Source organism: Staurois parvus, unplaced genomic scaffold (assembly GCF_062004578.1).
Source record: "Staurois parvus isolate SC_StPar_1 unplaced genomic scaffold, SC_StPar_1.0 ptg001488l, whole genome shotgun sequence".
Taxonomy (NCBI): Eukaryota; Metazoa; Chordata; class Amphibia; order Anura; family Ranidae; genus Staurois; species Staurois parvus.
The window spans coordinates 65,339-88,677 of record NW_028319284.1 but is presented as its reverse complement, the minus strand read 5'-3'; the positions used below and the strand labels follow the sequence as shown (position 1 = coordinate 88,677).

At 43.4% G+C, this 23,339-nt stretch overlaps 1 protein-coding gene and 1 long non-coding RNA gene across 2 annotated transcripts; both read left to right on the top strand.

The window, feature by feature from the left end:
- Positions 1 to 3,371: 3,371 nt before the first annotated feature.
- LOC149435570 (uncharacterized) lies at positions 3,372 to 14,207 on the top strand. The gene is made up of 3 exons (XR_016308451.1): positions 3,372 to 3,858; positions 5,190 to 5,275; positions 12,800 to 14,207. It is a non-coding gene; the product is annotated as an uncharacterized LOC149435570 (long non-coding RNA).
- A 6,535-nt stretch (positions 14,208 to 20,742) lies between these two features.
- On the top strand, positions 20,743 to 23,050 carry LOC149435569 (E3 ubiquitin/ISG15 ligase TRIM25-like). Its single transcript, XM_089662519.1, has one exon. The coding sequence runs from the start codon at positions 20,743 to 20,745 to the stop codon at positions 21,982 to 21,984; it is 1,242 nt and encodes a 413-aa protein (XP_089518645.1). The 3' UTR covers positions 21,985 to 23,050.
- Positions 23,051 to 23,339: the final 289 nt, after the last annotated feature.

The window sequence follows — 23,339 nt, the reverse complement described above, 5'->3', positions numbered from 1 at the left end:
TCCAACGCAGTATGGAGACATGTTTAATAGGACTGAGAGATGAGATTTGCCTGCCATACTTAGATGATAACCTTGTCCATAGTAAATCATTCCAGGAGCATGTGGAGCATGTCCGGTCAGTACTCCAACGTTACCAACAACACGGAACCAAGTTAACAGCCAGGAAGTGTGAACTTTTTCAAAATAAAGTCAGATTCCTGGGCAAGATTGTGTCAAAAGAAGGCCACTCTATGGACCCGGCCGACACGGCACCTGTACTTGCCTTAAGAAACAACCAACCAAAGACTGTCGGAGAACTCAGGAAACTATTAGGATTTATTTCCTACTATCGCCCTTACGTTCAAAACTTCTCCAGAATTGCCAAACCTCTCTATGAACTATTGTCAGCAGGTTTGACACCTACCACAACCTCAACCCCAGATAACCAGACAAAGAAGAGGAGGAAACCAATCCCAAAGTCATAAGGTCAACTTCCATCCTATCAGTCTATAGCCTGGACTGACCATCATCAGATAGTACTGAACCAGCTCATTGAAGTGTTAACTCATCCTCCAGTTATGGGTTACCCCGATTATTCCAAACCCTTTGTTCTTCACTGTGATGCCTCACAAGAAAGACTAGGAGCCGTATTATACCAAGAGCAAGAGGAGAAACTAAAGGTGATTGCTTATGGGTCTAGAACTCTCACACCTGCTCAGAAAAACTACCACATGCATTCAGGGAAGCTCGAGTTTCTAGCAATGAAGTGGGCAATATGTGATAGATTCCGAGATTACCTATATTACTGTCCATCATTTGTTGTATATACTGACAACAATCCACTAACCTATGTCCTCACTACAGCAAAATTGAATGCAACAGGACATCGTTGGGTTGCAGAACTAGCTGACTTCAACTTCACTATTAAATATCGTCCTGGGAGAAGGAATGCTGATGCAGATGTACTTTCTCATATGCCATTGAGTCCTGAACAATACATGCAACAATGTTCACAAGAAGTAGACCCCAAAGTCATCACTTCCATAACCCAAGCAATTCAAGCACATCAAAAAGAAAGGATACCTTGGCTATGTCCAATGACGATTGCCAATACAACCGATGCAACACCAAAGAAGGTAACTCAAATACGAAAAGAGACAATAAGAAACGCACAGAAGGAAGACTCTGTGATTGGAAAAGTATGGAAGTATAAAAGCCAAAACAAGTTTCCATCCAAACAGGAACGACAAGGTGAACCTGTTGATCTTTTCATACTTATGAAACAATGGACCAAACTCTACCTCGACGACAATAAAATTTTGAGACGGAAAACATCATCTGGTTCTAGACTAGTGTTGCCCAAGTTGTACCATCACTTAGTATGAAAGGAGTTACATGAAGAGATGGGACACTTAGGAGTAGAAAGGACTGTAAATTTAATCAGAGAAAGATTCTTTTGGCCACATATGCAAAGGGACACTGAGCATTATATCACACGTCAATGTACTTGTCTGAAAGACAAATGGCCAAATAAGCTTGTTCGAGCCCCGTTGAACAATATTGTGACAACTTATCCTTTTGAGATGGTCTCCATTGACTTTCTTCATCTTGAGAAATGTAAAGGTGGATATGAGTATATCTTAGTGGTAATAGATCATTTTACAAGATTTGCTCAGGCATATGCAACCAAGAACAAGTCCGCAAAAACTGTTGCTGACAAAATATTCAATGATTTTGTCTTGAAATTCGGATTTCCTACCAGAATTCACCATGATATGGGTAGAGAGTTTGAAAATCACTTGTTTTTGACATTAGGGAAGCACTGCCACATCCAAAATTCTCACGCAACGCCATATCACCCAGAAGGTAATGGGCAAGTTGAAAGATTTAATCGTACCCTGCTATCCATGCTTCGTACCCTGTCACCAGATTCCAAAAAGGACTGGAAAAATTCACTAGCAAAGGTAGTCCATGCATATAATTGTACTCGAAGTGAAGCTACAGGAAAATCTCCATTCTTTCTACTGTTTGGAAGGTCTCCAAGATTACCCATTGATAGTATGTTTGACACTCCAGTAACTGAAAAATACAAGAACTACTCTGAATATGTGAACATATGGACAGATAGAATGTCTGAGGCCTATAAGGTTGCTTGAAAAATAGCTACTCAAGCTGCACAGAGAGGAAAAGAACACTATGACAAGAAAATTCATGGAGCTGAACTCCTACCAGGTAGCAAAGTTCTAGTCAGAAATCTTACTGAAAGAGGAGGTCCAGGAAAACTGAGATCATTTTGGGAAGATACCATACATGTTGTTATTAAAAAGAAGTGTGCAGACAGTCCAGTGTATGAAATCAAACCAGAAACTGGAAAAGGCAGAACAAGGATTTTACATCGCAATTTACTATTGCCATGTGATTATCTACCTAGTGACCAAGGTCAACAGATACCCAAAAGAAGCAATGCAAGAAAGCAAGGGAAGGATCGAAATACAACTCAACAACCTACACAGATATCTGAGGGAGAATCAGAAAATGAATCAGATCATGAACAAAGAAACTGGAGATCTTTCATCCCAGTCACCCAGCATGACCACCCAGAGGAAAGTACAGAGCTAAATCCAGAAGCTATTGAGTTCTACCCACGTCAGCTGGAAGTAAGTGAGTATGATTTACAAGGAGTCAGAGAGACTGAGCCTATAGAACAAATTGAACAAACTGAGTATGCCTTTGGAGGTATAGAAGAAGAATGCCCAGCAACAGAGAACACAGAACAACTTGTTGAAAGTGATGTAGAGGAGAATGAGGACCTTTCAGATTCACTTCCTCAATGTAGAATACAACCCTACAGGAACAGGAGACAACCAAAGATTTTGACATATGACACTTTAGGTCAACCCAGTAGTGTTACCAGAGTTTCATCTATACAGGTTATAGACCGTATTCCTACATTACCTGTTGACTCTAGCTGGTATTTCAGTTCAGAATGTTTTGCTGAAGACTATAGAAGTTGGTAGAAGTGATTATGTTTATTGATCTATTGTTTACTATTTGGGACACTATACCAAAGTTAATTACCAAAACCAGAATAATTATATGTTACTTTTCTGTTGGTTCAAGTAAGGAAAAATGTAATTGCATTTGTACTGCAGATATTGTAGGTCAGGCAGAAACAGTTTTAGGTGAGGGAACTAGATGTTACAAAGAGACAGAGTCGGCCGATAAAAGTACAGAGCAGTTGATGGCAACGTTATGCTGCATTGTTGATGTACAATGGGTATTCTGCCATTATGATATAAAAGTAATAAGATGTTCCCTAGTTTCTCATCACCTTTGTCTAAACTTAGTAACCTATACAAATATGTATAGAAAGGGGTTTTACTAAATAGTTGGTTACATGGAACTATATCTTGCCAGGTACTATAGCGCTGTGGGCCTGGTGGGAAGCTGTGATGTAATAGGGAGTAGATGTCACAGGGAGGATGTTTCCTCAAGTAACTTGGTTACTACTTACCATTGGCTTCCTATGGTTACTACTAGACAAGTAAAAGAATGTTTTCTTAAAAAAATTCTGCGTATGTCAGGGACGACATAACAAATTTGTGGGGGAGAGTGTAAGAGGTGTAGAAAATAGGCAGCCCCATAAAATTTAAATCCAAAGCCTAATACCTAATATAACAGTAATCTATCTTTGTCAATAGAAGATACTAGTGATTGCATTTTTATTGTACCATCACAAGAGGACAGAACTACTTCCTGTGATAATAGGAAGACACAGAAGTAGGAACAAAAAGTCTAACACTTTGTTTCCTACAGGACAGTGATTACAGTGAACATATCCAGTCACATGTAATTAAGAGTTTTCTGTGTTTGTTACAGGTAAGCAGGAGGCTGTTTAACATGATAAATAGGACAAAATGACTTAACATGCCCTGGTGGTTAGTAAATGTCGCTGTTACTATGATGCAATCAGATTACTTGTAGCATAAAAGTGAATATATATTGCAGCTATGTGATTTGGAGCTAAGATACAGGGAATGTGATTTCTCTATTGTAATACGCTATTGTTATGCAGAATAGGTCCCTAGCATATCTGCAGAGGTCTAGATATTCAGTATTGCAATTAAAGATGTTTATTAATGTATATGAAAATACTTATTAATGTATATGGAAATATTTAGTAAGGTATAGAGGACAGTGATTACAGTGAACAGTGACATATCCAGTCACATGTAATTAAGAGTTTTCTGTGTGTGTTACAGCCATTCCTAATAAAGCACTTCTGGTTTCACCCGACCCATCCTTCGCACAGTTGAATTATTTACCGTGAGCTTGAAAGTTTGCATACCCTGACAGAAATTGTGAAAATTTGGCATTGATATTGAAAATATGACTGATCATGCCAAAAAATGCTCTTTTATTGAAGGATGATGATCATACGAAGCCATTTATTATCAAATAGTTGTTTGGCTCCTTTTTAAATCATAATGATAACAGAAATCACCCAAATGGCCATGATCAAAAGTTTACTTCCCCAGAAAGAACCAGTTAAACTCAGCAGCCCCTGTGGGGGTAGCGCTACAGTACATATCATGTAAGTGTAAGTTATGTGTGTGCTATGTCTGCCTGATTTATTTTGTTTAGTCATTTATTTTATATGATTTTTCATCGTTTTTTTACGGGCTCATTCACATTACAATGCACATAAAAACACACTCTGCAGTGCATTGCTTTTTCGCTAATTTTTATACCTGTTTATGCACATTTTCCTGTGTTTTTATGCATGCAAGTTTATCTGCATATGATCTTTTTAAAAGGCATGTTTCTTCTGACCTATTGTTATGGGTGAGAGGTACATTGCAGTGTGTTCTGGCACATTTATATGCGTTTTTGTGCACTGCAGTATGATATTATTCAAATATGTGGCATCAAATTGCACAGCACTGAAACGCAGAGAAACACAGCGTTCTGGTGTGCACATGACACATAGAAAACGATTGTTTTTCTATGTGTCATTGCACTTACCTGCATTTTTCTGCAAGGAATGTAACCTGCCACAGTCTGAAATGCCATTTTTGTACACATGTTCTTTATATGAAGAAGTCAGGGTCTAAATGTATGTAATTATATAAAAACAAAGCAGATTTTCTGTGATTTAAACCCCCTTTGATAGTTTGTGACAAACAATAATTATTTCTCTAATATTGTAGGCTAACCCCCCAGCTGATGCAATAACTGACCACCAAGAGACCAACATGTTCAATATGTCTGCACCTCCTAATGCCCCGGCCAGCCTGTAAGTGACAATCTTTGTTCATAGCATCCAGTCTGAAGCGGTATTATGTGATGAGGGGGTAATACTCTTAGATTATTTGCTTATATCTGAACGGACTGAAATCTAGTCTTTGGTCAGACTGAATCCAACTTTGAAATCGTGCAACTACACTTGAATTTGCACGATTTCAATGTCAGATGTCAGTCCGACTTCAGGTGCGACTTGTTAGACATCTGTGCGACTTCATGCGCAGATGTCTATGCAAGTCGTACCTGAGCTTGCAAAAAGTAGTAAATGAAGTACTTTCAAAATTGGTGTGACTTTGACGGAGTCGGAATCGCACCAATATGACCGCTTCCATTGCGACAATAAGGTGCGTCTTGTCATGAGATTTGAAACTATCAAATTGCATGACAAGTTGCAACAGTGTGACCGAGGACACACATATTAAGGAATATTGACAAATTAACTTAAACCAAGAAAGTGGTTCACATCTTTGGGGGTATTAAAGTGAACCTGTGCTTTGTCCAGGCCCTGGATAGTCTTGGGAGGAATAACTAATTCTGTCAAGATTTTATTACTATCCATGACCCTCTTGGGGCAATTCCCACTTACTTCCTGTCCCTGTGAGAGCCTGTGACTGCAGGAAAAGAAATGAGAGGAATGGTTGTCACCACGACAGGAAGACACAGACAGTATTTATAAACTGACATAAATTGTTACCCTTCCACATTTTACTATAAAAAAAGTGTTTTGTTGCAGTCTCTGTTCCCACTAGAGAGATTTATTTTCACTTCCTGTCCTAAAAGGAAGTGATGAGAAATCTACTCAATCAATCCACAGACCATAGTAAATACCTCTGCAGGGCAAGCAAACTTCTGAGGCTTAATGACCATACTCTGCTCTGTCCTTGCTGCTATACAAAGCAGAACTACACTGCATCTGAGCACCACAAACCAAAAATGACTTTGAAAAATACCACCCTAGAATTTCTGGCCGTGGCCATCTTGAGTAAGGACAAATGATTCATGTAGCATTTATTTCCTGGAATCCATCTGCCTTTAGCTCAGGCACGTAGGCAGGAGGGTGTGCTTAGCTGATAAACCCCCTCCAAAGACTACTGGACTCCTGGGATATATAACATAATTTGCCTAGGCTTGGAGACCAGGAAGTAACTGAAGAAATGTAACAAAATGTTTAAAACAAGCAAATATGATTTACATTCCTACCTATTTACTAATGCTAGCAGCATACGGATTACAAATAGTCAATGTTAATTGAGAGTGTGAAGTTCCGTTTTAAGATTATTCTCATGTATGTAATAATGACTAGAGAAGAAACCATAGAGACATGTAAAACCCAGTCAGTGTGGATGGTTCACATTTATGCTGGCTATTCTCAGATATAAAATCCATGCAGTACCAAGACAAGGTCCTTTAACACTCAAGGCAAAGGTGCCAAAGTGCCCCCTCCTTACCCTTCCAATTTGACCAGTGATTGACACAGATTAGGCAATGATGTAATGTCTATGGAGCAACTGCAGATACCACTGGATGAGCCTGAGTGCTAAGGCTCACTGGAGGAAATAATGATTGAATGAGTTGGAAAACCTTATCCCATCACTATTTTCTTCCTCATAGGTTGAAGCCATTGGCGTTTGTAACTTGCTTCCAGGGCCAAGCTTAGGTGTAGCAGAAAAGGCGGTTGCCTTAGGCACATCAGTAATAGAGGGGTGCAAAAATGGCAAGACCTGCAACTTATGCTGCTGAAGTAGTACACAGCTCATGAAGAGGATAAGAGCACACTTTGGCCTTTTTGCCTAAGGTGCTTGAAGACCTTGACTGGCACTGTATGCCCCCATAGTCCTAAACATGCTTAGGTAAGTGAACAGCAAGATGTCTGAAGCTGGTGCGTGTGTATGCCCTCTGATGCCTTAAAGTGGAAGTCCGGGCTAGCACTAAGCTTAAAAGAGAAGTATAGTCAAAGCTCTTTTGGCTGTACTTCTATGAATCACAGGAGTGCCGTTCGTTCGGCACTCCTGTGAATATCTTGCAGGGAGCTTCCCACAGTTAGGCCACAGAGGGTGCTGGCTTCCCTTATTCTCAGTCACTCAGAACAGGTTCCTCAACATGTAGTGACTCAGAGGCCTAGGGTTACAAGGGGTCAGATGAGTCCACTGCCTTTCCTTCACCTGGGCCCGTGGTTAAGTCCTCAGATGAGTCAGTACAGTCTGTGCTACTGAATAAGATAGATGGGCCCCCCATGCTCTTAACATCAATGGAGTCAGGCTCTAGGTCTTGGGAAGCTGGAGACTCAAGTATGAGGGGCGGCGGGAACCAATCAGTTGGAGCTTCATGCACCGGGGGATGATATGCGTTGTCAAACGCCTCCTGGGGCAGTCACCACTCAGCACACAAAGTCTCAGCATGTTCTGATGCAGTCTCTTTTTGGGTCGGGGCCCTCAGAGACCAGGTAATAGAGTGGGGAAGGTGGGAAAAGCTGCCCCACCACCCTGTGATTGGGTGTGCTCCAACCCACTTGGGCTCCAGCTTTCTTCCTCTCGTGTGCTTGGTGTTCTTAACCAACCAACACATGTCCCCCGGTTGTAGTGGTAGCTCGCTCAGAACAGGGTCAGAAGACAATTTTTTGTGTTTATCTGCTTGGCCTTTTGCATTCGCTCCCAATGCTCCTGTACCCAAGAACTGGGTGTTCTTGGCGGGAGGTGCTTTGGAGTTCCCAATAGGAGGTCCACGAGCATTTGGCATATCGCCCAAACATCAGGAAGAAGGGTGTGTGCCCAGTGGACTGTGTTGTTATAGGCCCACACCATGGCTCCAACGTGTTGATGCCAGCAATCCCGGTATCTCAGTTCTAGAGTCTGTAGCATGCCCAGCAGGGTGCGGTTAAACCGCTCACTGGCCCCATTTCCTTGAGGGTGGTAGGGGGTGGTGTGGGACCTCCAAATACCACTGGGGTGGCACAGTTCCATCATGATCATGGATTCGAAGTTTGAACCTTGATCCAAAAGTATCCGCTACAGGCAACCATAGGGTTAAATGATGTGTGGCAGAAGAGCTTGGCGGTGCTGACAGCTGTATGGGCTTTTGTAGGCACCACCACTGCAAATTTAGTGATGCGGTTAATGAAGACCAGTGCATACTAATACCAGAAAGGTGCACTGGAAATTGTCAGAAAGTCCATGGTCACCAACTCAAATGGCTCAGAGGTGGTGATAATCATAGGTGTTACCTTCTCAGGGGATGCTTTGTGGATGGTACAGCTTTTGCACTCCTGGCATGCTTTGAGTACCCAGTGTGGCAAATGGAGACAAAAGAAGTACCTCTGAACCAGTGACTCAGTTCGATCTGCCCCCAAATGGCCTCCCATGGTGTAGAGTACTTGACAGATTTCCAAGACTGAGGGACCACAACTTGAGGGATACCCTGTTGTTCAGAAGGGATGCAGGCTTGATGGTAGAGTATATTGTCTCATAACTCCAGCCAATCCCATTATCTCACGATTGCCCTATTAACAGAGGACAACTTTTGGCACTCCCGAGAGGTAGGCTTGTACTTCTGTGAGAGGTTGTGCTGCACTTGATTGAAATCTGGGTCCTTTAGTTGGATCAGTGCTCATTCCTCCTGCCCATAGAGCTCTGCTGTCTTGATCTGTGGGCCATGATCTCGTTCCTAAATGGTATACGAGGCAGGACAGGAGCGACCTCTGTCTTCCAGGTTAGAGTCCACATCCTCTCCTGGGCGCTCCACTGGAAAACGGGACAGGGCAAGCAGGACTGAGCTCCATTGGCTTGTAAAGTATCTTGAGTTTAAACCATGCCAAGCAGGCTGCCCATTTCTGCTCCAATGCCCCTAATTTTGCAGTTTCCAGGTAGGTCAGCAGGTTGTTGTCAGTAAAGACCCCAATGTCGGCCCCCATGATCAGGGAGTAGGCTCCTGCTGGCATATGCAATCAGCCTCTCTTGGCCATCCTGCAACTGGACCAGGACAGCACCTGGTCCCTGGAGTCTTCCGTGCATGTACACCTGGAAGGGCTGGGTGTAGTCTGAGTCGGCCAGTAATGGGGCAGAAGTCAGTTTCTGCTTAAGTGTCTCAAAGGCCTGCTGTTGGGATTCGTACCATTGGGCTTGGATGGAAGGGGAGGGTCCACCCTTCCTCTAGGTACTGAGTAAGTAGGGCAGCTATCTGGGTAAACTTCAGGATATAACGCTGGTAATATCCTACCAGACCCAAGAAGGAGCGTAACTCCCTGATGGTTTTGTGGGTGCCAATCTTGGACAGCTTGTACTTTGCCTGGATATGGGGTCACGCCTCTGGCTTTGACAACATATTCCAAGTACTGTATCTTTTGCCTCACAAGGTGGCCCTTGCTGGAATTGAGGTTTAGTCCATATTGAGCCAAACAGGAGAACACTTGGTCCAGATGTTTCACATGTTTTATTAAACGTCTTGGAGAAGATGATAATGTCATCAAGGTAAACCAGCAGTCTCAAAATTGAAATCCCCAAGACATCTCTCCATTAGGTGCTGGGAGTGTTGCTGAGGCTGAAGGGCATGCAATTAAACTCAAACTATCCCAGGGGTGTAATAAAGGCGTTTTTTTTTTCCTTGTCTTGGTCTAATAAAGGGACTTGCCAGTAGCCACTGGATAGGTCCAAGATGGAGAAGAACTTGGCTTGTCCAAGTACCATCAGGGATTCCTCAACTCAAGGAAGGGGGTTGGCGTCCCTGTGGCTGCGTGCGTTCAGTTTGCGATAGTCCATCCAGAACCGCAAACTGTTGTCTTTCTTGAGCACCAGTGCAATGGAAGCAGCCCAATGACTGCAAATTTCCTGGATCACTCCACCTTGTATCATATTGCAAAGTAGCTCCTTGGTACAACTCTAGGGGAATATCACAGTACAATTCCAGAATGGGCAGTGTGTCCCCGTCAGGAGCGCTCCTGCTCCATCTCAGCTGCTAGTTTCATTCCAGCATCCTGGTTTTGGATATAATACATTCTCCCTGTCTGTCCACTTGCAAGGTGATTGATGTGGCCAGTCTCTGGCTGGAGACTAAACCTGATTTAAGCCAGCCAAGTCTGCAGTCTCATGCTTGTGATATTTCATTTGTAACACATGCTCCAAGCTTCCTGTTTGTATGCCCTGCTTGCTAGCCTGGATTTCATCATTGACGTCCTTGAATCTGACATCGACTACTCTCTGAGCTCTGCCTGCATTTTGACTACTGATTTGAACCTGACTAATGCAGCCAGCACGAGTGTACCTGACTGTTGCCACACCAGTCCCAGTGTCACCAGATTGGTGCAGTATGCAACAGTGCAGGGGTAGAAGCCTGTCCAACGGGGTTCAGCACGGCAGATGGAGACCAGCCATCCACTCCTGTCACCCTTTCTCCGGCCATGAGTGCAGAGTCCTCTGTGGATGCCTCCCATGCATAGGTTCCTGTAACTGCAAGCTCCATGGTGGACACAATGGAAGAAATCATGGCTGCTGAGCCTACTTTGTGCCTCACTTCGGTAGATGCAGCATTGGTCTAATACTGCATCTTTCTCACACTGGGTCAAGGACCGAGAACTGAGTGATCAAACACCACTGAACGCTGAGCTCTCGGTCTTCAGCCTGCAGAGAGACAAGAACAATGTTCTTAACCCCAACACCAGTCTCAGTATTACCAGACTAGTGGAAGGCAGTAACCATGCTCCTGATCACCACCACATCAGTCCCAGTTTTAAAGATGAGTGTAGGCCAGCAGCAGTGTTCCTGATCACCGTCCCACCAGTCCTAGTGTCTCCAGACTGGTACAGGCTGCAACAGTTCTCATGTTAGATGCCACGCTCCTGATCCAGCTGCCATGAGAGATCGACGCATGGAGAACCTGGTGGCGTATGCTAGGAAGGTTGAGGGTGACATATTTGAGTCTGCCAATAGCGGGGTATGTATTGTACTACAGTGTCTTACAGAATTTTGTTGATTAGAATGATAAGAGAGATATGAAGATGGCTTCAATTACTGACCTTCTTCTGAAAGTACTAGTAGTCTGTATACTGTGTTATACTATATTTACATTTATTAATACAATTTTGTATCTAAAGGTTTTTTTCTGCATGCAAGACTTCATTTGATGAAGCAGGATTGTGACTTGCTCCCTGTTTAAAGTCCAACTCTAGATTGGAAATGCATCCCCTCCCTCAACCCCTTCACCCCAGCATTATCATCACTTGTAGTGCAGGGTGCAAAAGCTTAGCAGTGGGTTAAACGTGTAACTGGAATTTGGCTTTATACAGTATGTGATTTTGCACTTCCATCATAGGGAGGCCGGCAGATCACTTCTGCTGTTAACACTCACAGCAGAAGCCGATCTGCGAGTGCCGGTGAACAGACATCTGCTGGCACCTGCCAATCGTTGGGCAGGACACAGAACAGAGCTCTGCCTGGGGGGAGGGGGGGAAGGGGTGAAGAATCATGTGTCCCTGCAATCATGTATTCTTCACTTCCCCTTGCAAAAGCACTACCTAGTGTACACCAAGCGCATAGCTAGGCACACAGTTAACCCTTTTAACCCCTTCCCAGCCAATGTCATTAGTACAGTGACAGTGCATATTTATAGCACTGATCACTGTATTGGTGTCACTGGTTCCCACAAAGTGTCAGCTAGTGTCAGTTAATATAAAAATGTCTGCCACAATATTGCAGTCCCGCTATAAGTAGTTGATCGCCCCATTGCTAATATTAAAAAAAATGTTTTAAAATTCCAGTATATGTACCATAGTTTGTAGGCGCTATAACTTTTGCGCAAACAGATCAAAATATGCTTATTGGGATCTTTTTACCAAAAATATGTAGCAAAATTCTGGCCTAAATTTATAAAGACATTTGATTTTTTAAATTTTGTTTTGGATTGGTTTTATAGCAAAAAATAAAGTGTGTGTGTGTGTGTATATATATATATATATATATATATATATATATATATATAGATATATATATATATATATATAGATATATATAGATATATATAATATATTTTTTTTTTTAATTCAGTCTTTTTTCGTTTATAACTCAAAAAATTAACGCAGAGGTGATCAAATACCACCACAGACATCTCTACTTGTGAGGAAAAAATTACGGAAATTTTATTTATTTACAGCGTTGCATGACTGCGCAATTGTCAGTTCAAGTAACGCAACGCCGTATCGCAAAAAAGGCCTGTTCAGGAAAGTGGGTAAACCTTCTGGAGTCTGACAGCAGATTTTGCTATGTTTATTTTCGTTTTGCTGTAAATATATATAATTTTTTTATATTCTGTATAATATTTTATGTTTATTGATTGCGAGACTTTTAATAAAGAAATATTGGGTAAACCTTCTGGAGGTCAAGTGGTTAAAGAAATCCTGTGTTCTGCCCATGCAGAGAGTTTTTAAGGGACCATGGATTTTAAAGATAATGATTGCGTAATATGGAATATGGAATGGAATTTAGTTATTTTCTGCTTGTCTGTTTACCTTTGTCTATTTCATTTCATCCAGGATGAGTACTACCATTTGATTGAAGAGAAAACTTACAAAATCCAAAGGAACTAGAGAAGAAGCGAAGGTTACGCCAAGAGAATGTTATGAGGAATCAGACCTTATATATACACTATGTGGCCAGAAGTTTGCGAACACCCAGCCATTCCCCCTGAAGGGGAAACCCATACCCATGGGTTTTAATAAAATTTTGATTGCTGAAGCCAGATTGGAAAGTAGATGTATTTATTATACAAGCATGCAGGGCGAGAAACACAATACATAGTATCAGGGGCGGACTGACAACTCATGGGGCCCCCGGGCAATAGGGGATCATGGGGCCCCTGTGTCCTTGCCCAAACTCAAAAAAGCCTATGAAAAAGGTACCAGGGGCATCTCATGGGGCCCCCTATTGACCCCCGGCCCTCGGGCAGTGCCCGAGTTTCCAAATGGTCAGTCCGCCCCTGCATAGTATTGGATTCTAAAGAGAACTCTGTCTAACTAATGATCTCTAATACAATTTATATGTCCTAAACTGGATGGGACTTAGCTTTCTCACTTTCTCTGATGTTCCATCTGTGTAGTAGTTGTTGACTACTTATATTTATTTGCATACAATACCATTGACCAGAATTTTACGGAAGTGCTGAACTATTTAGGAGATAAAGAACATTTTTTACCTTAATGCATTCTCTGCATTAAGCTAAAAAATGTTCCAGTGGAAGTATCGCCCCCTTTATACTTACCTGAGTCCTATCTCAATCCAGCAGAGATTGGGGGTGGGGTGGGCTGCACTGTTTGTTTCTATAGACACACACAGTCAGGCTCAGAAGCAAGCCCACAGTTGTGCCCCAATGAGAAGCAGTTTCCTGAGCGGTGCACAGAGAAGAGGAGGAGCCTACAGCCCTGGCAGGGGGCCCAGAAGAGGAACTTTGGGGCCTCTCTGTGCAATACCATTGCACAGGGCATATAAGTATAACGTATGTAGGCAGGTTGAAATTAGCCAGATAGGTCCTGCTCCAGATGGGAGGGTAGGGGTTAATGCCTTCCAGGTTCTTTGGCTTTTTTTGGCGGGATCTTTGGGTCGAACCCACTGCACATGTGATATAAAAGGGGATGGTGGGCCGAGTCCAGAGTTTTGGAGTGATTGCCTGGTCTTGCCCATTTTCCCAGTTCCCAGAGGAGAGCTACACCTGAAAAGAGTACAAAGATGTCATAGTCTGCCATCAAGATGTAAAGTTGTCAAAACTTTACTGTCAAAGACACCAGTGCTGGAGAATGCCTCAGAAGGACTCTGTGTAGTCTGGTTAGAAGTAGGGACTAGGGACTTAAGATGTTGACTGTTTTATTGACGCTCTACTGGATTGTTATGTCTGCTTGGATTCTATTGTAATGTTGCACTTTAATACAAGTAAAGCATTAAACTTTGCCTCCTGTCTGGTCTGAAGTCCTTGAAAAGGGTGCATTGCACGTAACTGGCACTATCACACACTCTACAGCTTGCGTCACATGGGGTATGAAGAGTCAGCACGTTAAGAGTCATTCTAGTGGAAGTTATACATGTGGTTGCCATGAGCAATGAAGGTACAGTCAGCAAGCAGCCTGTCAAAATGTGTACCTGTTATAGATGGAATTGCCTCTAGCCACCAGGGAGATGTTGTTGACACTCCCGACGCCTCATTCCGTCTCCCTTAGCTAGAACGGAACTTCAGTGCAGAGGTCCCATCCTGTAAAGAGGTACGGAAGTTCAAGACTTAAAGCCAAGTTCACTTTTGAGCCTGCGCACGATGGTGTTCCATGCTGCTACTGGGACTGGTAGTGGGAAACACTGGACAGGTGACTGTGGTCAGTGTTCGACATGTCCTGTCTAATTGCAAGTTACAGTAGAAGGATATACATTTACACGGGGACTTAACTGGAGAACAGTGCAAGTGTACATGGTGTACATTCATCTCTAATAGTAGGGGCCTGACCTAAGACCGAGTATTTCTTGGCAGCCAGCTTAGCCTTGTCCTAAGGCATTGGTGAAAGCGGCACAAAGCTACCCCTTTTGTGTGAAGTAGGGGAGACCCTGTACAAGGTGCCTAGTGTAGCGAAAAAGAACCCACCCTTGCTTGGCACTCAGTGGGGAGGGAAAACATGGAGGATGTGACAAACAATCACCACTTTGCCCTTTACATGTATGTTATGTAAAAAAAAAACCTGAACCTTTACAAACAGTTTTAAATCACATTTGTTTGTAGAGTTAGGCAGGTTTAGAACATCTGACAATGTTTTTATTGCTGTTTGTGCCATCTTGTCCAGGTTAGTCCTCATTTCTTTCACAGGTGTCACAGGGACAGGACGTAAGAGAAAATCTCCCCAAAGGAGTTACAGATAGAAAAACCTTACAGAATTATTAACTCTGGCTAAAAGGGTAGCACTTCCACCTGGCAGCACTAGGGTCATCGGTTCGAATCCCATCCACAGCACCACCTGCCTGGAGTTTGCATGTTCTCCCTGTGGTTGCATGGGTTTCACCCCACACTCCAAAGACATGCTGGTAGGTTAATTTGCTCCTGTCTAAATGGACCCTAGTATGTAAATGCATGAATGTGAGTTATGGACCTTAGATTGTACGCCTCTTGAGGGTTAGAGACTGATGTGAATTTACAATATGTATATGTAAATTGTAATAATAATATTTAACGCTTCCCCATTCTATGCAAAACTAGAAAAAGTTTCTGGTTAGGCTTTAAAAGATCTCCAAACCTTGAAACCAAATGTAATGCACTCCAGCTTCAAACGATCCATTATGCTCAATCCACAGATCCGAATCATCCTGCAGGGATCGTTGGCATGCAACCTATACAGGCTGACACCAGACCCGCTCCAAGAAAAGGTAAGTTGTAAAGAAAGCCGACGATCCCCGCAGGATGGATCAGATCTGCGGATTGGGGAGTATAATGGATCGGAGTCCGATCCATTATGCTCAATCCGCAGATCCGATCCATTCTGCGGGGATCGTCGGAGGGGGTGTCACCAAGCGTTATTGCACCGGGTGACACCAACCCTAGTCACTCCCCTGATGTAAGGTGTACTGCTTTTACTCACGTGGATCTGCTTTCTTCTCTCTCTGGGACGGAATGTGCCCAGAGAGAGAAGATTTAATAATTTCCTGTACCTGTGTAAATGTAATCACAGGTACAGGAAGATCTCTGAAAGGGCAGGGATCATTCAGAAGATCCAGGCCGAACATCACTGGCCTGAATCTGTTGATTGATTGGTCAGGCACCAAATCACGGCACTGGTGGGTCGGCGGGTACATGTGCGGTCGCCGCAGTCGCGCGAATCACGTATATATACACGTGATGTCGCACAGAGAGTCCCCCCGTAGCAGTATTTCAGCTATAGTGCGGACTTAAAGCAGTTAAGATAGTACCCCTTACCCTCAATTTCCAACCGCTGATTCAGCATCCCCCACCCTTTAGCTGTGTGATGAAGTGCTGAAAAGTCCAGGATAACAAACAGACACTTCACAGGCAGAGCAAGGAAGGGCAAGATAATAGAAATACACAACAGTTCCATGGGAGGAAAGCAATGGAAAAAAAACACCCACCTCCAGAGTGCCCTTAAGACAGAAGCACTGTATACAGGACACTAGCACACGGCTATTTTTATACAAACTCATAATAAAATGGAATATTTATTGAACAGTAACAAGGATGAAATAAAATAAACACACAACTCATATAGTGTTATAGTGGTGCTAAATAAATAATAAATAAAAAAAATGTGAAGTGAATACCACAAAATAAATGTGACCAAAAATGAATAAAACATCCATGATTAACGTGATAAAAAAATCAATTTAAATTAAAGGTGATCAAAAGTCCATGAAAAAACATAATAAAGTGATCCAAAGTCCATAAACTCAATTCTTCTCCTTCACTGCGTACAATAGACTGATAACCAAGTGCTTCACAGAAATCCCCCACATGGATGTGCACTCACCACAGATAATTGCCTTCCAGTGTTGTGGTTGGCAAACAAGCTTCCTGGGATAATCTTCCTATGACGGAGGTGTAGGTGAGACAGAACACACGCAGAGAGCGGTCGGTACACAAGGTTTTTATTGAGGGATTTGGGGCACTTGATCGGTGCAGCAAGGGTTAAGTCCGGGGCACACAGCAGAGGGACAGTTCAGGCAGGTAATGGGTAAAGTCCAGGCTACAACATGGCAGTTCAGACAGACAATGGGTAAGTCCGGGCACACAGCAGAAGGGCAGGCTGGCAGACAATGAACAATCCGGGCACACAGCAGAGGGGCAGTTCAGGCAAAGATAATCCGGGCACACAGCAGAAGGCAGCTCTGGAAAAATCAGGACATGATTTCTAAACTACCATCACTCCCTCATTTTCAAGTCCACCTACACAAATCTTAAATCGTTCAGCTATCCCTGGTGCCACTAAAAATGTCCACGGCTAAGCCATAGTCCTAATAGTTTTCACAATATGACCATTTGTTTGCAACTCATGCCGCCCAATGACATTCATTGAAACTCCACTCTAGCCACCTCAAATTTGAAGGGCAATTTCTAAACTGCAACTGTGCATTCATTTTTAATATTTCAGAGGCATACTATGCATCAAAATGTAGGTCTGGGTCTTGTGATTCTCAAAATATAAAGCTCTTCACTGTAGGATTTATAATTTTTAAAACTACGACCATTTGAAGATGCCAGTGAAGTGAGCAATTTGGAGCAGTTTGTTTTTAACCGCTCTTCTCTGCCCTATTTGAAATCTAATTTTGAATTTGTGACAGTTTGGCCGGCTTCTGGTTAAAGGTTTGGAAATAAGTTTTCTACAGTAGAGAGTATTTGAGGTGTTTCAACTAGCTACATTTATGAAAAGAAATTAGAGCTGTGTGAATATCATCATGCCATCTAAAGGAAAGAGATCTAAAGCTGCAAAGATACGCTGGATTAAACTGGACCTTTCAGACCCACGCTTTCGGGATCCGGAGCCCCACAGCAGCATAGTGGAAATGGAGGCCCACTCCATAAAGTTACTCTGCCCAGTCCAACCTTTTCACAGTTACTCCAACCACTCCAACCACACAACAGTTACTCAAGACACTCCACCCAGTTACTCCGCCCACTCCAGTTGTAGACTACTGGTGGAGGCAAGAACACTTCACACAATTTCCCCAGAAATTGTAGATTTTCTAGTTCTTATTATTATTATAGCCAAATTTACCACCCTAACTCCTCCCACAGTTTTTACACTACATAGACAGTAATATACGTGCGGATTGTTCCCGATTGGTGTGCTATTACTTTGTGGAACGTTTTGCCAAATGGTTCACGAAATGTCAGCGTTTTTGTGGTGAAATTGGTCCCATAGGAATGAATGGCGGAATGTTCAAAACTAGAGTGGGAGCTGACAAAAGCTAGAGTGTGAGCTGAAAAATCAGGACATGATTTCTAAACTGCCATCACTCCCTCATTTTCAAGCCCACCTACACAAATCTTATATCAAAACGTTCAGCTATCCCTGCTGCCACTAAAAATGTCCACGGCAATTTCTAAACTACGACTGTGCCTTCATTATTAATATTTCAGAGACATACTATGCATCAAAATGTAGGTCTGGGTCTTGTGATTCTCACAATATAAAGCTCTTTGCTGTAGGATTTATAGTTTTTACTCTGCCCAGTCCAACCTTTTCATAGTTACTCTAGCCATTCCAACCACACAACAGTTACTCAAGCCACTCCACCCAGTTACTCCACCCACTCCAGTTGTAGACTGGTGGAGGCAAGAACACTTCACACAATTTCCCCAGAAATTGTAGCTTTTCTAGTTATTATTATTATTATACAGTTTTTATATAGCGCCAAAGGGTTTGCTCAGCGCTGTACAGTAGCAAGGGGGACAGAACATGAGACAAGACAGTAACAATACAATACACAAGGGGTTTGAGGGCCCTGCTCTTTCGAGCTTACAATCTAGGAGGAAGGGGAAGGTGGTACAGGAGGAGATGGCTGTGGGGGATGGAGTGGTGGGAGGAGTGGAGGAGGTTAGTTGTTAGGTGAGGTCGGGTGTTAGGTGAGGTTGGGGTAGGCTTCCCTGAAGAGGAGGGTTGTCAGGAATCTAGGAATGACCAGAAAGGTGTGGACTGACACAGGGAAACGCAGGTCTCAGGTACAGTATAATACAGTTTATTATTAGCCACCCAGATATATATATATATATATATATATATATATATATATAAACACACAGTGAGCAAACCAACCTTCCACTAATCTTAGGAGGTGCAGGAATACAGGCGTAGTCAGGGCTGGAGAGGTGGAACGGTCAGGCCGGCCGTAGGGTTCTGTAATGACCGTTTGGTGGTACCTCTAGCGGTCCCCAGGACAGGATTCCCCAGGGCGCGGAGTCTAAGTCCCAGTCTGCTTATTCACCAGGGCCCCTGATGGTGGGGATGGACTTGGAGCAGACAGAAACCAGGTCGCGGCCCCTGAGTACACCTGCTAGTGGTAGAGGGATCCGCCAGAGGTATGTGCAGGTAGAAAGCCTGATGTGAAGAGGCAGAAGGTGTGAGCAGGGACCGCTGGATCCGTGCAGAATGGATGGATGGCAGAGTAGTTAGCATGGTCAGACGGGCCAGGTCAGCAATGTGCGGGCAGCAAGGTACCAAAGGAGCAGGCAGAGAATGGTCAGGGTCACAAGCCGGGTTCAGTAACTCACGGGCAGCGTGGTACAGGGGATCAGGCAGAAGGATGGTCAGGCAAGCCAGGGGTTCAACAGGAGACGGTCAGCAGAGGTCAGGATCAAGCAGGGTCAGCAACGAAGCAGGAACACAGGATACCAGGTACAGAGGCTCATGGGAAACCATACACCAAGGCCCAGATCACAGGCCTGGTCATGCCTTAAATACACCTTCTGCAATCAGCCCCAGGTTTGGCTGATTGCAGAAGTGAGTTTCTGGCTGCTGAGAGCACCCGCTGGTCAGCTCTGGTACTGCAGCCCACACGGCAGGTGAGTCCCACCACCAGTGCTGAGTCCATTCCTGACAAGGGTTTTCAGGGTGCGCCTGAAGGTGAGGAGGGTAGGTGACAGTCTGATGGATTGGGGTAGGGAGTTCCAGAGGATGGGGGAAGTCCTGGAGAAGTCCTGCAATTGGGCATGGGAGGAGGAGACCAGGGAGCTAGAGAGTAGGAGGTCCTGTGAGGAGCAGAGGGCACCGGTAGGGTAGTATTTGGGTATCAGGTCAGTTATGTAGTTCGGGGCGGCATTGTGAATGGCTTTGTAGGTCAGAGTTAGCAGTTTGAATTTGATGCGTTGGACAATCGGGAGCCAATGAAGGGATTGGCAGAGGGGGGAGGCAGATGTGGAGCGGTTGGTGAGATGGATGAGTCTAGCCGCTGAGTTTAGGATCGACTGGAGTGGGGATAGCGTTCGTTTGGGTAGGCCAGTGAGAAGGGAATTGCAATAGTCCAGGCGTGAGATGATAGCTTTTCTAGTTATCTGTTATTATCTCTTCTGTTGTGACACGTGATGCATTAAATCTACTTTGAATAGGCAACGCCTGTGTTTTGTCTCTCATTTTACTCTGCATTGGATATACTGTACTTCAATTTGTATTGGGATTCAAGTTTTATGGATTGTATATTTGCGCTTTTATATGTATTTTATCTTGAGTAACCATTGAATAAAGTATTGACTGTGTACAGTAATAGCACTGTTCTTTAGAAACATTCTGACTACAATTATGCTGTGATTTACAGATAGCCAGACAAAATAGCATTTTCAGAAATAATATGCAAAGGCTGCTCCCATATTTCTCCCATGACAGGTCTATTTTCAATTGGCAGTGTTGACTGCATGTGTTAATGTTCAAGCTGAACATTTTGTGAATGTCTCCCGCCCTTCTAAGAGTAACATTTTCACTTTCATTTCTGCTTCGCTCGTTTCAGCATGGCGTCTGTCAATCTACAAGAAGAGCTGGACTGCTCCATCTGTCTGGACATCTATAAAGATCCTGTGTCACTAAGATGTGGACATAACTTCTGCCAAGACTGTGTGGTGTCTGCACTGAATGCACAGAAGTCCAGACTGTATACTTGTCCCGAATGTAAAGCTGAGTATGCCGAGTGGCCTCTACTAGAGAAAAACAGGAAGCTACGAAACATAGTGGAAGGTTTCCTATCTATCCAGAGAGACCAGGAGAAGATATTATGTACGTATTGTGTTAAATCTTCTACACCCGCTGTTAAGACCTGCCTCCATTGTGAGATCTCTCTGTGTGCAGAGCACCTGGAGGCCCACAACAATAACTTGGATCATGTTTTAACAGAACCCACCTCCTCCTTCGGTAATAAAAAGTGCTCCATCCACAAGAAACCTTTGGAGTTCTACTGCTGTGAAGATACTACTTGTCTGTGTACCTCCTGTTGTTTGGTTGGAAAGCACAAGGGACATGATGTGATTCTTGTAGAAGAGGCTGCCGAGCAGGTGAAGGAGAGACTAAAAAATGCTTTGGTTAAACTTACTCCACTGGAAGACAAACTTGAAAAACAAGTTCGAAGTCTGCAGGAGCACAAGAAAAAAGTGCAGGGGAAAGCACATTCTGAAAAACAACAGGCTACCAACCTGTACAAAGATATCAGAAGACAGGCAGAGGTCCAAGAGAAACAAGTCCTAAGCGACATCTCCAAGGTGGAAGAACATGTTTTACTCAAAGTCTCTGATGTGATCAAGGAGGTGGAATCACAAAAGAGCAAGCTGTCCAAGAAGATACGTGAAATGAAGAAGCTGAGTGACATGACTGATTCAATAGCTCTTCTGCAAGAACAGCAAGCAAATGTAGATGAAGCTTCTGAGGGCCAAGATGTAAAAGTCAATAAAGATCTGGACATCCCTGGTCTGGATGAGGTTTTGGTTATGTTGACTTTGCATAAATCCATTACTGATTTTGTGAACAAGGCAAACTTGAAAGTTTCTTCCCATATAAAAGAGGCTTCTGACATGTTATTGGATGTCAACACTGCCCATATGAATGTGGCTTTATCCCATGACCTGAAGGTAGCATCATTTTACACAACACCTCAGGTCAGGTTAGAATTACCGGGGAGATTTACATTCTGGAGTCAAGTGTTGAGCACCAAGAGCTTCTCCTCAGGAAAACATTTCTGGGAGATAGAAACCAGTCACTTTTGACTTTGGACTGTGCGAATTTAAGGGGTGTGCTACCCTAGCATGGAAAGGCAACAAGAAAGGTCTGGTATTAGAGAAAACAACAAGTCCTGGAGCTTACGAATTGCTCCGAATAAATATTTAGCTATGCATAATTCAGAAACACAGGAAGTTCCTCGCACGTCTCCCTGCTTGAGATATGTCGTGTACCTGGATTACAAGTCTGGACATTTGTCCTTCTATCAGCTGTGCGATACCATCCTACATCTGCATACCTTCAAGGCAACCTTCACCGAGCCCCTGCATGCTGCATTCTATGTGGATGATGGCGCTTGGGTAAAGATAAAAAGTTAAAAGGCGTACTCTGCTTTCTGACTGGTGCAAAACAGGTTCCAAAGTTTGAATTTGTGTATTTAAAACCTGAACTAGGTTTTTTATTGTATACTCACATTGGAAATTACATGATCTCGTAAGTATGTATATCTCATACTGAGAGTTCGCTGTGGAAGCTCTCAATGACTGTAGTAGTAACTGCTATTACAGTGATCGTCACTGTCTTCTGGGTCTTGTGGCAAGCAGCTGCCCCATTCCACACTGATCTGCTCACGTGGCACTGCTCATCTCCCATTCACAAAAGACCTTGTATTTTTTCAATGAATACAAGACTGAATTAACTGAAGAGGAGGGATGGTGATATCACAATCTCCACCTCGTCCATTCAGAGAACATCATGTATTCATTAAAAATGAAGAGGACAGTGGTGATCAGTGTAGTACAGTAGCAATGATTGGCAGCTTCGACATTAGCTCCTCAGGTATGATGTGCATACTTACATCGGTCTGAGCTGGACCAATCAAAATATGCAGTGAAGATCATACCTGAAGTTCAGCATCAATGATCTAAAGTGGTTGTAAACCCTTACATATACCTAGTGAAGTGACTGACCTTATATGATAGACAGGGGTGAAACAAATCCAAATACGTTCCAAGGAATTGTTGCTGTATTGTCTCCCTATATATTGTAAAGGGCTGAGCAAACTGTTGGTGCTATATAAAACCTGTATAATAATAATAATAAGTTGTACCTGTTTATTTGCAGCCATTTGTTCTGTACATCCTTGTAAAACTCAGAGATGAAAAGGATTATTCAAAGATTCACAGAGCAGGGGTGGGGAGCTGCAGTTGCACACTGTATAAGAGCTCTGAGAGCTGATTGGAGGAAAGGGACTCCCCACCTTCACACAGCATACAGGAACAGAACTGAGGCTGTCAATCACAGGCTGTCTGCTGGAGCTCTCTCCCCTGTCACCTTTTTAGCTCTTGGTATCAGGAAAACATGTCAGAAGTGACTCATGCTGATAACAGAGGAACAAGACAGC

Bases quoted from the DNA above. Each gene is read 5' to 3' on its own strand.
- LOC149435569 (XM_089662519.1), top strand. From the start codon at position 20,743: ATGGCGTCTGTCAATCTACAAGAAGAGCTGGACTGCTCCATCTGTCTG.